General features: G+C 45.7%; 4 protein-coding genes across 4 annotated transcripts; all 4 read left to right on the top strand.

The window, feature by feature from the left end:
* The first annotated feature begins 1,695 nt into the window (after window positions 1–1,695).
* On the top strand, window positions 1,696–2,380 carry LOC120896497. Its single transcript, XM_040300662.1, has 4 exons — window positions 1,696–1,867; window positions 1,958–2,019; window positions 2,092–2,206; window positions 2,272–2,380. Exons 1-4 carry the CDS (start codon window positions 1,833–1,835, stop codon window positions 2,330–2,332), a joined length of 273 nt encoding a protein of 90 aa, XP_040156596.1. The 5' UTR covers window positions 1,696–1,832; the 3' UTR covers window positions 2,333–2,380.
* Window positions 2,381–2,760: 380 nt separating this feature from the next.
* Window positions 2,761–5,980, top strand: LOC120896496 (zinc finger protein 708-like). The gene is given in 7 exon segments (XM_040300661.1): window positions 2,761–3,174; window positions 3,308–3,455; window positions 3,547–4,399; window positions 4,479–4,507; window positions 4,510–4,897; window positions 4,992–5,192; window positions 5,271–5,980. Coding segments are annotated over 7 exon segments (2,295 nt in total). The 5' UTR covers window positions 2,761–3,054; the 3' UTR covers window positions 5,827–5,980.
* Window positions 5,981–6,510: 530 nt separating this feature from the next.
* On the top strand, window positions 6,511–9,687 carry LOC120897171 (zinc finger protein 62 homolog). The gene is given in 7 exon segments (XM_040301833.1): window positions 6,511–6,810; window positions 6,884–7,016; window positions 7,102–7,985; window positions 7,988–8,199; window positions 8,267–8,686; window positions 8,763–8,963; window positions 9,036–9,687. Coding segments are annotated over 7 exon segments (2,532 nt in total). The 5' UTR covers window positions 6,511–6,684; the 3' UTR covers window positions 9,592–9,687.
* A 372-nt stretch (window positions 9,688–10,059) lies between these two features.
* On the top strand, window positions 10,060–14,986 carry LOC120893447 (zinc finger protein 665-like). The gene is given in 8 exon segments (XM_040295348.1): window positions 10,060–10,343; window positions 10,496–10,622; window positions 10,682–10,981; window positions 10,984–11,809; window positions 11,883–12,302; window positions 12,379–12,579; window positions 12,668–14,521; window positions 14,589–14,986. Coding segments are annotated over 7 exon segments (2,553 nt in total). The 5' UTR covers window positions 10,060–10,217; the 3' UTR covers window positions 13,221–14,521; window positions 14,589–14,986.
* The last annotated feature ends 5 nt before the right edge of the window (window positions 14,987–14,991 follow it).

Below are 14,991 nucleotides of genomic sequence, written 5' to 3'. Positions count from 1 at the left end.
TTTCCGTTCGACACTGAACATCGTTCGGTTAAAGTGTGGCCCAAATACGATGCAAAACTTACGTAGAGGATACTGGCAAACCAGATGGGCGAATGAGAACCTTTTGCAGGGATGGTCTCATATACTTGTAAAGCTTCTTCTCATTAATCTTCCTACGATTCCTGGTAATACAGCGTGAATGGGCAATGATATTAGTCACTTCATTTGATCTACGTTCTTTTAGTAGTGCTTAAGAAATTAGCTGCATCTGTTGGATGTCTTGAAATACAGCAGATGTTGAAGTTGTCCTTTTCTAACAGGATTTTAAACCCTTTAACTGAAAAACAAAATCAGACTTTACAATTAAAGTATTTTTCGGAAAGGCTGACATCGAGTATAATGTGAAATGGTGCGTCTTCTATCATTAAATTATCTAACCGCTCATGTCCATAATGATATAGTGCCTCAAAGCATTTTTTATATGCCTACATCCTTCTATTTAACTGAAATACGATGTACGTGAATAACGTTTCTTTTTTATTTTTGCTCAATTTTATATTGTTCTTTAGCATTCAATATTTTTCTCATTTTATGCTTTTATTTTCATTTAGGGTTTTGTAAATGTTGCATCAAAAAATACGGTACGACCTTTATGGGCTGTTCCTCCTGAATGAAAAAAAAAGCTCAACGGTTTTTTTAATAACTCTTGAAAATACAGTAGAACGTCGATTATCCGGGTAGCTCGGGACCAGACGGTTGCCGGTTAATCGATTTGCACGGATAATGGTTAATGGAGAAATGTCAAATTCATATCAATATTATAAAATCCACTATTTTTATGATTAATTCACCTTGAATCAATCGATTAATGGTTAGTAGAATATTATTTTTAACAATAACTTTTTTTTTTACTAACAATAACTAGGTTTAACAACTATTCATGAACAAAACTGAATTTCGAAAATACTACTAGACACTACAGAGCTGCACAAAAAACTGGTTGCCCATGTGACTATCGCTGCAAATGTTCGCCGTAAGTTCGAACAGCTGTCACATTTATGCGCACGGTTAAGCCGCCCGCCGGTTAACCCGCTCCTGGATAATCGACGTTCTACTGTATATCCACCTTGTCTTCGACGCGTACCGCGTAACTACATATCTTGCGGCACATTAAGTGACAGTTTTTGTCGGAAGTTTTGTTGGGATTCAGTCGCAGGCCAAAATCCCTCGCCAACGCTCCAAATGGGAGCGAATTTCCCTCGCTGGCGACGCTTTTTTGTAAGTAGTTCCCGTTAAACATTGCGAGGGTTACGAGTGGAATCATGTGCTCGAAATCCTATAGTATTTTATATAATATTTTTTATTCATAAATTTTATTTTTTGCGGTGGTATTCGTCGAATAGACCACTATTTCTAATTTTGTGTTTTTAAATAAAATTTCAAAATTTAGATGGTAATAATGCTACAATTTGCACTGTTATACCTGATCTCGGGGTGCTATAATTATAATTGCTAAAACTAGGGCGCAAAAACTACCTAGGCTTGCAAGCTCTTTAATGCGAGAGCTCTGGGGCTGTGAACTTGTATGCAAATCGCTGTCAATTGCATGGCGGGCTGTCGGCAAGTAAAGGAAGGGTAGAGCAAATGAACGAGATGCAGCGATATTCGAACGACAAAAACCCTCGCCGTGTAGTACGGGGTTAAAGAGGCCATTTGACACAGTCTCTACAAAAACTAATCAAAACAAAACAAAATTGTACGGGCAGCCCACAGCTCGTTTACGTCCTGCTCAACTTGCTATCAAGAAATAGTACACATTCCGCCGTTCCTGATAAGCAATAAATAAAATCTAAATGGAGCAACAGGTAGACAACATACTTGATAAAGTGTAAGTAAAACAAACTCGTTTCCTGCTTCAGTTATTACTAACCCAGCAGCTGTTTAATACAATTTTGACCATTGACTACAATCGTTTCAGCATGGACGTACCAGGTAACATTGGATGTGTTCTAGCCAACAGTCAAGGGCTGTGTCTGGGAGGTAATTTATTCTCTCTCCTTTACAGTAGTGTTTCTTTTTCATCTAATTTGTTTCTCTTTTGCGTACGTTCAGTGAAAGGCAATGCTTCGGAACAATCAGCCGGAATAATAGTAGCTATTTCAGATTTAGCATCCAAACTAGACCCTAGCAGCAGTGCTCCGGTCATTTCATTAGAGTCCAACGACAAGTAAGCCGTAGTAAGCGTAGTTTTTATCCACCAAACTATTCCTAACGCTTTTTTCACCTTTCCAGAATATGTATGATTCACAAGCAAGGGATCACCGGTGCAATCTACAAGCAGAAAGGAGCGTAGATGTAAGCGTTATCAGAATGAATAAAAATTAAATTTGTTTAAAATAAACATTTGCTTGATGTAGAACGATCGCGACCAACTGGTTGTTGTATACGAAAACACAATTTAGATATTCTTCTACAGCATGAGAAGGCGATGAGGATCTATTCGTTTTGTCTTTCGTCCATTAATCCAAAACATCGCATACATTTCAATATTATGCATCTAACTTCCTTGCGAATAAGCAGCACATTCGATGGTTTATTAAATATGGGCAAAAGTCTGAGCCGGTGTTCAATTTATTTATGTGAGTAATATCAACTTTCATTTCGTCCTGATAATATTTCTTTTTGTTACGCAAAAAACATAGAAAAAAAATTAGTTACAAATTGACCCCACCAGTCTGCAGACCACCTTATCTGTCAAAGAAAAACATCGCGCATACTTTATTTTTCCGCGAGTGTTGCATTATCGCACAGTTTTAGATAATTAACAGTGAAAACCGTAATCTTTCTTGAATTAAATACTATATTATACTTCAATCCTCCAATCGTTTCGGAAGTTTGTGGTCTTTTTCACTCAAAAAGGTCCTCCAAAAACAAGCCAAGCTGAAGCTGCTGCCCTGCACGCACAGTGCACCCTTCAACAAATCACCAAACGTCAAACGCAGTATTTTCCAGCTTTTGTTTGTGAACACAACAGTAATGCGATACTAGCAAAAATATCCAATTTTCTGGCTAAAAATGGAACAGTTTGTAAATTGCGTACTGTGCTTGACTACCGAGCCGCAAAGCTTTCTCAAGGTGTACAATGAGGAGAAACAGGATACAGACATCGCGTCCGTAATAACAAAACATCTTTGGGTATGTAACGCCGCCAGCACCGTTCCCCCCAGCGTTTCCCGTCCACATACGATGCGATAGCATATTTCGTAAACACAGCCCATTTTGGCCAGCACATTAATGCACGCGTACCTTTTGTGATTTGTGTGTTTAGGTGAAACCGGCCAAGGATTCGTACGTATGTGATGAGTGCTGGAAATGTTTGAACGATTTCCACGAGTTCTACATCAAGCTCGAGAACATACACTATCCGCCCGATCCGGAGGATGCGTCATGCAATGCCAAAGACATCCGCCAGTACCGTGAGTATCGTGGTGGTTGCCGTAACCGCCTCCGTGTCTTCGAAAGTTTAACAGTCAAACTGAGCATGCTTTTCTGCGTTTTCCGTTATAGTTTTCGAATTTCATCCCGTGGAAGACGTGAAGATCGAGGAACTGTCTCAGAATGCGGAGGACATGGAAGAAATAGAGTACGAGTATTTGGAAGCATGTAACGAAGAAACCATAGAGAATGAGAACGCCGAACGTTCCAGCGGTCGTCCGAAACGAGCCAGTGCCGCACAGGCGAACTATAAAATTGAAGCGGCCGAATCGGAGTGGGAAAAGGATTACCTTGCGACCAACGAGGACGAGTACGACGACGACGACGACGAAGCGGACGCCGATTACAATGGCGATGAGAAGGAAGAGGTTGACTATCTGGAAGAGGATAATGATGACAGTGAGGTCATTAACTACGATAGTCCCTCGAAGGCAAAGCAAGAGCCGGGCACCAAAAAGGAGCCAGCCAGCGAACCGACGTCACCACCGAAAAGGGGTAGAGGTAGGCCGCCGAAGGCAAAAGCCGAGGTCGAAATCAAACCGGAACCGAAATCCAAGCTGCGCCGTCGGGGTCGTAAAAGAAAGGTTTCAGTTAGCAGCAGCGACTCGGAGCTGGAATCCGACTTTGACGATTTTATTGACGGCGAAGACTGGAAGAAGTATCGCAACACGTCGAATGATAAGGGGAGAAGATCGCTCGGTTTTCGGCAGCTGCAGGAAAAGATATTTTCATACGTGGATGAATTTATCTGCTACTACTGTCCGGAAAAAATCGTCTTCGAGCGGTTTCACCATGCGAATTTGCATTACAAGAAGGTACACAATGAGCCAGCCTTTCTACGGTGTCCAAAGTGTGGCAAAAAGTGCTTCACACCGGGCGGATTTGTGAGCCACATGGAAACGCATGAAGATCCGGAGCGGAACAAGTATGCTATCACGAGCGTTTTATAGGGCGTTTGGGGCCACCTTAATCGCTTATTATTTTATGCTTTCTCTCTTCTTAAGGTGTAAAATCTGCGGCAAGGTTACGGATCAAAAATCACGCTCAAGAAGCACATGCGAGCGCACCAGGAGAACCTGGAGAAGGACTTTCCGTACCCGTGCAGCCTGTGCAATCGGCGGTTCGAGGAGGAGGAGAAGCGCGACAAACACGAACGGCTGCACGGACGGAAAGTGATCATCAAGAAGGAGAAGGGTCGCGATCTGGAGCTGCTTGAGTTCTACAAACGCATCTACTGTGAAGTGTGTGAAGAGAAAAAGCCCGAATCAACCTCGTTCGATAACTTCTGGGATCTGAAGGTGCACATGGGTAATGAGCACAACAAAACGCCATTCCTAAAGTGTCCAATCTGCTTCAAGAAGAATGTGTGCCGCCAGCAGCTAATGGTGCACGTGGATGTACATAATAATCCAGAAAACTATCGGTATGATGAAGCGCTAGCAAATTTTCCATCCCCCCCCCCCCCCCCATCCTGATGCATACTAACTCTCCTGTGTTCTCTCTCTCTCTCTCTTTAGCTGTGAGGTGTGTAAGGAAATCCATCAGAATCTTGAAAAGCACATGATAAAAGCACACACCCCGGAAACGTCGTTACCGGACGAGAAAAATTACAGCTGCGAACATTGCGGAAAGATGTTCAAATATCAAACGAATCTTAAAAGTCATATCGATCGTATCCACGGTGTAAAGGATGTATCCTGTGACATTTGCCACAAATAGTAAGTATTGCAGACGCAATCGAACAACGGCGCACAGCTGCAAGAAGCATCACTAATTTGCCTTTTGTTTCACTCCAGTTTCAATAGCAAAGCATTGAGCGCTCACAAACGTTCAGCCCACACGGACGAGATGTTTATGTGCGAACATTGTCCGAAAATGTTCAAAACGCGCAGCGGTCTCGAATCCCACAAGAGTGACCACGACGAAACGTTGCGCAAATCGGTGCAGTGTCTCATCTGTGGCAAGGAGATGCGCCGCGGTGCCAGCATGGCGAAGCACATGAAAACGATCCACTCGCAGGAGGATCCGGTCAGCTGTGATCTATGCGGCAAGGTGTTCCGCACCACGTTCCACATGATGCGGCACCGCGCCAACACGTGCTCGGCCACGATCGACTCACGGCCGTACAAGTGCGAAGTGTGCGGCAAAGGCTTTGCCATGAAGCTCACGATGACCGAGCATATGACAACGCACACGCGCACAAGCCTGTATCAGTGCGCGTTCTGCTTCAAGACCTTCGGGTACATTTCGAATCTGTACAAACACCGAAAGAAGGCTCACCCGCTCGAATGGCAGGAGGTGCAGGCACGGCCTGAACAGGGAATCGCCACCGTAATCGAAATACGCAATTAGGAAGTGTATTTTAAAGTGTGGTCGAACGGTTAACGGTTTATTTAAAGAGAAAACGCTGAACAGTGTTTTTGTTTATTTGTTAACTATGACCCAAAGTGTTTATGCAATTGATTAAATATGTACGCTGCGTACGATTTTAGATTTTTGCACAATAGAGAGCTGCTATGATTTGTTTTTCTCAAGAAAGTGTAGTCGATATGTTAGAATTAAGTTTCTTTGCAATCTATTAAGCTTTTTAATAATTGATCACAAAAAAATTAGTTGATGAACAAATCCTAGGTTAATATGTTTTCTTAAGTAGAATCTGTAAAGCAAAGTCGTTTATAGTGATCGTGTAATGTAGAATAGGATAGGATGAAGGATTAGTATTTTAAACTTTAGAAATATTGCAAAACAAATCGATAAGCACACCGTCTAAAGTGTTGAACCGTGGAGCATGAAATTATATTTTTAAACTTTTCAAATTGAACATAGGTTTTAAGGAAATAATCCAACAAATGTGTGTAAGAAACTTCACTAACGTAATAAACTATCTATCCTGTAGTAGGTGCTTGGGTTTTTTTTTTAATTTATAGATTAAAGCCAAAATATTTACAATATTCAAACATTTCAACGTCTTTACATTCACCACGGCCGATATCATCTCACCACGACGCACGCCGTCATGTATGCAACTTTTGTTGCTTGGGCCATCATATCATGAAACGTCAAGATGTTTATAGTTTTCGTTTCCCAGAATTTATCGTAAACAAACAACATGTATCGTCCTGGTGTTTGGCGTTTTTAAGTGATAGTTTTTACGTAAATTGAATTTGAATTTAGCTCTTTAACGTTGCTCATTAAAGTGAGTTAGCAAAAATGGCCCACATCACCAGTTGTGCGCTTTGTTTAACAGCCGAATCCCAGTGGTTCGTTCGAGTATTTGACGAAGCTAACACGACGCTCAATATGGCACAGATCATATCCAAATATTTATGGTTTGATGTTAGTCGCGGCATGTTTTTGCTTGTACGGTTAGAAAATAGATTTATCGTTCTCTTACTGTTGTTGTTTTCAGCTAAAACCGGCCGCCCAGCCGTGCGTGTGCGGTGAATGCTGGAGCAGTGTGCACGATTTTCATCAATTCTACACCAAACTGGAGAACATTCATTGTGACGAGTTAGTTGCAGCGGACAGTACAGAGCAACAACGTGAGCCAAATGCTTCCATTGCCCTTGTCATCACTTCATGCTCGTTGGAATACAATAATTGACTTAATTTTGCTCTCCATTACAGCGACTGAATTTGAGCTACCAGAAGAAACCCACCAAAAGGAAGATCAGTTGCAGAAAAGTATCGATGATGGGTATGAAAGGAAGCATGTTCCCACAGTTGAAGTCATTGACAGCAGCGAGAAGAGAAACAACTCAGACAGCGCTGCGAACGAACCGGCGAAACCCCACACGCAAACAGACGCCATGGAAACTATGGACAAAGGAGACAAGAAACATTTCGTGGAGGTGGAAGACTATGCTAGCAATGATGATGACACCGGCGGCTATTGCCCATCGGATGACAACATGCTGGATGGTGATACACTTAACACCGAAGGCAGGGATGAATCTATCGATAAAAAGCCTACGATAAATAACGCAACCGTTGTCGCCATACCTGTGGAACAGCTATCCGTAAAGCGTGGTAGAGGCCGTCCACCAAAGCCAAAGCTGGAACAGCAAAGCGTAGCAGTAGATGCAAAAGAATCTCCAAAGGATACGAGCGCCTCGGAGCAAACACCTGCGAAACGTCCCAGGGGTCGTCCACCAAAGCGAAAGCTGGACATTTCAAGCGCCTCGCCGAACGTTGCTCAGAAAAGTGAAGCACCGCCTGCTGTAATTGAAACGTCACTTGTTGCCACCACGACCGAACCCGTTAAGCGACGCAGAGGTAGACCACCGAAAAATGCCCTTACCGCCGTTGCGGTACATTCTGGCCGTGGGAGGAAAGTTCACTCTGTTACTGGCAACAAACGGTCAACCGCGCTGCGGACGAAAGTGAAGAAAGAAATAATACGTGGACAGGAGCCAACATACACGGATAGCGGTGAGAGCGAATCGGAGAATGGTTCGGATTATGAAGCGGCGAATGCTAAAAAAAGCCGCCAAAGCGTGAGAAGAGCGACCGGGACGAGCGAATATTTAAGTACGTCGATGAGTTTTGCTGCCATTACTGTGTGGAAAATGTGACGTTCAAGCGGTTCGTCGATGCGGACCGCCACTACAAGCTGGTGCACAACGAGCCGGGCTTTCTGAAGTGTACGAAATGCGAGAAGAAGTGTTTTACGCCCGGCATGTTCGTGAGCCACATGGAGACGCACGAAGATCCGGAAAAGTATAAGTAAGATCCATAATCGGTATTCCGGCAGTGGACACACGAATGATTCTCTCTCTCTCTTTTTTGCTAGATGCAACATTTGCGGCAAAATAACGGACTGTAACATCTCGCTCAAGAAGCACATGCGAGTGCATTTGAGTCAGCTGGAAGAGAACCTACCCTTCCCTTGCAGTCGTTGCAAACGAAAGTTCGAATCGGAAGAACAGCGCAACAAGCACGAAAAACTGCACGTGCCCAAACCGCTGGTCAAGCGGGAAAAGGGCCCGGATCTGGAGGTGCTGGCGTTCTACAAACGCATCTACTGCGATGTGTGCGAAGAGCAAAGCCCCGATTCGACCTCGTTCGAGAACTTCTGGGACCTGCGGGTGCACATGGAGCAGGAGCACAACAAGGGAGCGTACCTGAAATGCCCGATCTGCAACAAGAGGAATCTGTACCGGCAGCATCTCATCACGCATATCGATATGCACAATAATCCGGAGAAGTATCGGTGAGTATGCTGTAAATGTGTTGGCAATTGGGAGCTCTGAATAACAAAGAATGGGGGTATTTTCCTGCCTACATAGGTGTGAGGTTTGCAAGGAAGTCTATCAAAATCTCGATTCGCACATGGTCAAAGCCCACACACCCACGACTGCGATTCCGGCGGACAGAAAGTACAAGTGTGACCAGTGCGGACGAATGTTTAACTTCCTGGCCAATTTGAAAATGCACATTGACTGTGTTCATGGCTCGAAAGACATCCGTTGCAATGTATGCAATAAGTAGTAAGTATTTATTTGACGCTAATAAGCCTTGCATTCAGCCCTCACCGATCACCGCCTCTTTCCGCTTTTCAGCTTCAATCTCAAAGCGTTCCAGGTGCACAAGCGAACAGCTCACACCGACCAGATGCTGATGTGCGAACATTGCCCCAAAATGTTCAAAACACGTGGCGCGCTGGAGGTACACAAGGGCATTCACGATGATACGCTGGTGCAGTTTACGACCTGCAAGCTCTGCAACAAGCAGATACGGCTTACCAACGTGAAGAAGCACATGACCTCGCAGCACTCCGACGATGGGCCGGTCAGCTGCGAAATGTGTGGCAAATCGTTCCGCTCCATGTTCCACATGAAGCGGCACCAGAAGAACACGTGCGAAGCGACGATTGATTCGCGCAAACACAAGTGCGAAATCTGTGGCAAGGGCTTCTGTTTGAAGCTGACGATGATCGAACACATGACGACACACACGCGCACGAACAAGTACCAGTGTGCGTTTTGTTTTAAATCGTTCGGCTACATTTCGAATCTGTACAAACATCGCAAGAAGGCACATCCGCTCGAATGGCAAGAGATACAGGCACGTCCGGAGGAAAATATTGCTTCGGTTATAGTTGTACGAACGAATTGAAGTTGTAGGCTAATTTAAGTGAAATGTTTAAATTCATCTTTAGTTGTACTTTTGTGTAGAGATGTGCAAATAGGTAGCTTTTAATAAAACATTTATGAAGGTTTGATTACGATCAGACAGTAATCGTATTTTCTTTTCCTCAATTTATAATAAGCTAACTAAATCGATCTTTTAGTTAAAAAAAAACAATTATTCATATCACGAATGCAGCCTAAAAATTGATATAACCACGCTCTAGATCGAATCGCTAACAATAGACCTACAGATGATACTGCAATAATAGTTATTTTACACGCAAATCAATTTTACACAATTAATTAATAGATGGGTATCGTATGAGATATGTTTTAATGATTTTGCTCTTCAATTCTCCATATAAACGCCTTTTCTTCACCGTGGTGAAATTTATTCTAAATTAACTGTCATTTTAAAATTGTTCACGCTTCATCGCCCAGCAGCTCGCTTGAAGCGTTTCGCATGCTGTCAGTTTGTTTGGAAAGCGATGCGGTGAGTGTAACCGCGACCCACTCCCAACATGGCTGTCAACTGTCAAGCCCGAAAACATCAAGCCATCAGTCCATCTTTTCATATTTCGACGCTCGGCAGCGAATTAACGCAGCCCGAAAATGAGTAGCGAAAGGGATTGCGCCCTTTGCCTAACCAGCGAATCCAAATGGCTATTGGACGTGTTTAGTGAATCCAACCGGGACCTGCATATGGCATCAGTCATATCGAAACACCTGTGGTTTGATGTAAGTGCAATCTTCCGGAGGTTCCGCTCCATCGAGCGCTTGCAAACACGCAGCGCACCGTAGTGACGCCACAACAAACAACAAGATTGACTCGGTGCTAAACAACAGTGCAATAACGTTTCATTGGTTTTGTGTTTACTTCTCCTCTGCAGCTGAATCCCGCCAGCGAGCCTCACATTTGTATGGATTGCTGGACCACCATACACAACTTCCATCGGTACTACACCAAGCTCGAAGCCCTCCACGATTCGGACGATGGAACCACAGTCGATGAGTTGAGTAAGTGTTGATTGAACCTAATGTTTTGCCTGTTATCTGATAATCTGACCGTGTTGCAGCCGCAAACGATGAGATGGGAGAACTGAAAAACATTGAATTCCTCGAGGAAGATGCCGAGGAGCTCCGGATGCAGATGAAACAGATTCCCAATGCTTCGTACGATGGAAGCGATGAGCAGGAAAGCCCAGCAGGGGCTCGGCACTCGAGAGAAAGAAGAAGTCAAACGATCAGGAGTTTAGCCTTTTCGAAATCGAGGTCGAGCAGGACGGAGATGGAACGGTTTACCGACTGGATGCATTTGAAAACCACGAACAGACGGACCGGCCCGAATCAGAATCCCGCCAACAGCCTGTTATATTGAACGGCCAAATGAAACCGTCCAGTGCTGGGGAAAGTTCAACCGTCGCTATCGACTTCTTCGTGCCGGAGGACGAACAGCCCGTCAAGCGTGGCCGAGGCCGGCCACGGAAGCAGATCAAAGTGGAACCGGACACATCGTTGCGGATCATTAAAAAAGAAAACAATTCCAGCATGGACGAGCACAACACCTCCCTGGATTCGACGGGTGGCAACGATGAGCAAGTGCCTGTTAAGCGTCGCCGAGGTCGTCCACCGAAGAATGCGAGTGTGCAGCGAAACGCCTCACCAATCGTACCCACCCCAAGGGCAATAAAGAGAGAGGTAAAAACGGAGCGGGAAGACGAGGATGCGCCGGACAGTGGTGGTACCTCACGACCCGAACGAAGATCGACACGTGTGCGGAAGGCAAAATATTTCAGCGATATGGAGCAGGACAGCGATGAGGAGGAGGATGAGGAGGAAGAGGTAAAAGAGGAAGAAACAGAGCCGAGCGAATATGAACCGGGCGATGATCCGGAGTACGAGGCGAGGCTGCAGCTGCAACGGGAACTGAATATGGATGATTTTGCCTTCTACGAGTATCAGTGCAGTCTGGAGAACGATCACGGTGCGCGCGATAACAAGATCTTTCAGTATGTGGACGAGTTTGCGTGTCACGTCTGTGAGGAGAAAGTGACGTTCAAACGGTTTGCCGAAGCGCACTTGCACTACCGGGTGGAGCACAACCAGCCGCCGTATCTGAAGTGTCCCAGGTGTGAGAAGAAATGCCACACGCCGGGAATGTTCGTGAGTCACATGGAGACGCACGACGATCCGGAGAAGAATAAGTGAGTTTGTCGCTTTTGGCCAAAAGTTTTGGTTTTAATTTAACCGTCATTCCTTTACCCCTTTTTGCGCCAGGTGCCAGATCTGCGGCAAGTACACGGACTGCAACATATCGCTGAAGAAGCACATGCGCGTGCACCAGAGCCAGCTGGAGGAGAACCTCCCGTATCCGTGCAGTTTGTGCAAGCGAAAGTTCGAGACGGAGGATCTGCGGGAGAAGCACGAGAAGCTGCACGTGCCGAAACCGCACGTACCGAAGGAGAAAGGACCCGACCACGAGGTGCTGGACTTTTACAAGGTCATCGCGTGCGATATATGCGAGGAGGAGCAGACCGACTCGCCGACGTACGACAACCTGAGCGACCTGCGCGCCCACATGGTGAAGGAGCACAACAAAAACATGTACCTGCGGTGTCCCTATTGTTCCACCAGGCAAGTCAACCGGCAACAGGTCATCACGCACATCGACATGCACAACAATCCGGAAAAGTATCGGTTAGTATTTGTGAATCGTAACGTCTCTATTTAATATCTCTATTAATATCGCAATGTTGCGTCCTGCTGTGTACAGATGCGAGGTCTGCAAGGAGGTGCACCAGAATCTGCATCAACACATGATGAAGGCCCATGCGCCAACTACGACGGACGAGGCGGACAAAAAGTACAAGTGCGATCAGTGTGGAAGGTCGTTCAACTTCCTGGCGAACTTAAAGATGCACGTGGATTGCGTCCACGGCGTGAAGGACGTGAAGTGCAATGTGTGCAACAAATTGTAAGCATCCCACATTGGATTGCTTCTAAGAAGATGAGTTTAATCACACATTTTGTTCTTTCGCTTTTTTTTCCACCCCCTTCCACAGCTTCAACTACAGAGCCTATCGGACGCACAAGCGTACCGCGCACACCGACCTGATGCTGATGTGCGAGCTCTGCCCAAAGATGTTCAAAAATCGAAAGTCGTTCGAAGTACACAAAGCTTCGCACGAGGGCCTGTTGCTGCGGATGACGAACTGTGTGCTGTGCGGTAAGCTGATACGCACCTGCAGCATGTCGAAGCACATGAAAACGATCCACTCGGAGGAGGATCCGGTCAATTGCGATCTGTGCGGCAAAATGTTCCGCACCACGTTCCACATGAAGCGCCATCAGAAGAACACGTGCGAGGTGACGATGGATTCGCGCTCCTTCAAGTGCGAGGTGTGCGGCAAGGGTTTCTCCACCAAGCTGACGATGATGGAACATATGACGACGCACACGCGCACCAATCAGTATCAGTGCGCGTTCTGCTTCAAATCGTTCGGCTACATCTCGAACCTGTACAAGCACCGGAAGAAGGCACACCCGCTCGAGTGGCAGGAGGTGCAGGCGCACCCGGAAGAAAACATTGCATCGGTAATCGTCGTTCGAAACTGAAGTGCTGTGGTTTTCTGTTTTCTTTAGCATTCTTCTTTTGATAAACTTTCATTTTGGCCGTTTACTGTACAGAACTCAGCAGTTTCTTTTCCACCCGGCCACATTAACAGATGGGACTTTTGTACGCGAAAGTGTATAGTGAGGATTAGTTTAGCAATAAAGTATTTTCCATATTTGCGCTCGGTGGAACGTATTTCGAACGTGGTGAACAATGTTGCATCGTAAAACAAATTCCGAAAATCCATCTCAAATGTCCGTTGCACATTTCGAATGCAACGGGATTGCTCACACTAACACACACTCACACGCGAAGGCACTTTTATCAGCAACGCTACCCGAAGCTCGGGCGCTGAGAGCTCCAGTTTACGCTCTTTGTGGCCACGAGTACGGTCGTTACTTTGTTGGACGATATTCAGATTACGAATCGTGTCTACGACGACGACGGTGCAGTAATCCTTCCGCTTTACACTTGCATCAACACTTGCGGATGCAGGTCGAGAGAGAAGCGGGTTGAACGCGACACTGGGCCGAACAACAGAGCAATTCGAACGCTACAGCTGAACCTTTGGCGGAGGTACATTTTCTCGTAGTGTGACAATTGAAGCGAAGTGTGGATAAGAAGGCCGAGCGGCAATTAAGTGATAAGCGACGACGACGACGACTATCAGAAAAAGCACAAAGTATAATGGTTCGCCTATTGACCTAATCGCCAAAGACTTTCGACGGCGCACTGTGGTGTTGCCGTGGGCAGTGAATCTGTTTGGTAAGCAAGATTACATCAAATCACACAAACGCAAGCGCAATGTAAGAGCGCCGATTCTGTCCGATGGCATCAGATGTTTAAACAGTGTGTTTTAAAGCGTCTCCCCTCTCCCCCTCTCTCTCTACCCGCCCATACCGAATCGAACCGAGTAGTGTGGGCTCTGGAACAAAGCGAATGAATGGTGAAAGTATTCATGAGCGGTGTGTTCATTTGAAAAAGTGCACCCAAAGAGAGACTGCAACAGGCAGAACAAGCGTGATCTTTTGCATTTCGACAGAGGCACGACAGTGGGCTGAGTGTCCTTTTCGTCCTTCTTTACCTGCGGTCCAGGCAAGGACGTGCGTTATTGGTTGAGGGAGGCAAACGAGAAAGGATAAACGCAGCCGAAAATGTACGCCAAGCTGAACGGTCGCACTGTTGCTGGGAACGGACGAAGGTACCACCAACAGCATAGCTACAGCTGGCTGCTGGCCTGGATAAGTGCAGCATTTTTGCTCGCGTCTAGACACACCGGCATAATGCCTTGCCTGAACGTACGGTGAGTTTGAGCGAACGCGATTTTTAATTTCCATCTCTCTTCAAACCGCGTGCCACTTTGCTTCCAGAAACAATGAATGCTCCATCTGTCAGCACAATATTGCCGGGACGCAGCGGCTGGAGGCGCTCTGTGGCCATACGTTCCATCGCCACTGTCTGGCATTGTGGATGCGCACGTACGCCTTTTGCCCCGACTGTCCGCGAAGGATGTAGCTCGTTAGAGCGAGCGAGCGTGACGAAAGTGGGGCGCATTACTGGCTTCGACTGATTGGCAAACAAGCACGGACCACAGAGCGTGCGAACTCAACACGCCCCTATCCATTGGGGGATCAACAGCGTATAGTTGTAAGGTTTAGAAAAGATAATTTAGTTTCTTTCTACTTTTTGTACGACTTTCTACGTACCGCAAAGTATTGTACTTTTTAATAATGGTTTGTAAAGTGAAAATAAAAATGTGTGTGCATGACTAAG

The sequence above is a fragment of the Anopheles arabiensis genome, chromosome 2 (genome assembly GCF_016920715.1).
Source record: "Anopheles arabiensis isolate DONGOLA chromosome 2, AaraD3, whole genome shotgun sequence".
In the NCBI taxonomy this organism is placed as follows: Eukaryota; Metazoa; Arthropoda; class Insecta; order Diptera; family Culicidae; genus Anopheles; species Anopheles arabiensis.
Note: the sequence above shows the minus strand (reverse complement) of the source record. Positions and strands in the feature narration are given on the sequence as shown.

Coding starts and splice junctions, on each gene's coding strand:
- LOC120896497 (XM_040300662.1), top strand. CDS start 1,833: ATGGAGCAACAGGTAGACAACATACTTGATAAAGT. Junction 2,020..2,091: donor TCAAGGGCTGTGTCTGGGAG/GTAATTTATTCT, acceptor GCGTACGTTCAG/TGAAAGGCAATGCTTCGGAA. Junction 2,207..2,271: donor TCATTAGAGTCCAACGACAA/GTAAGCCGTAGT, acceptor TCACCTTTCCAG/AATATGTATGATTCACAAGC.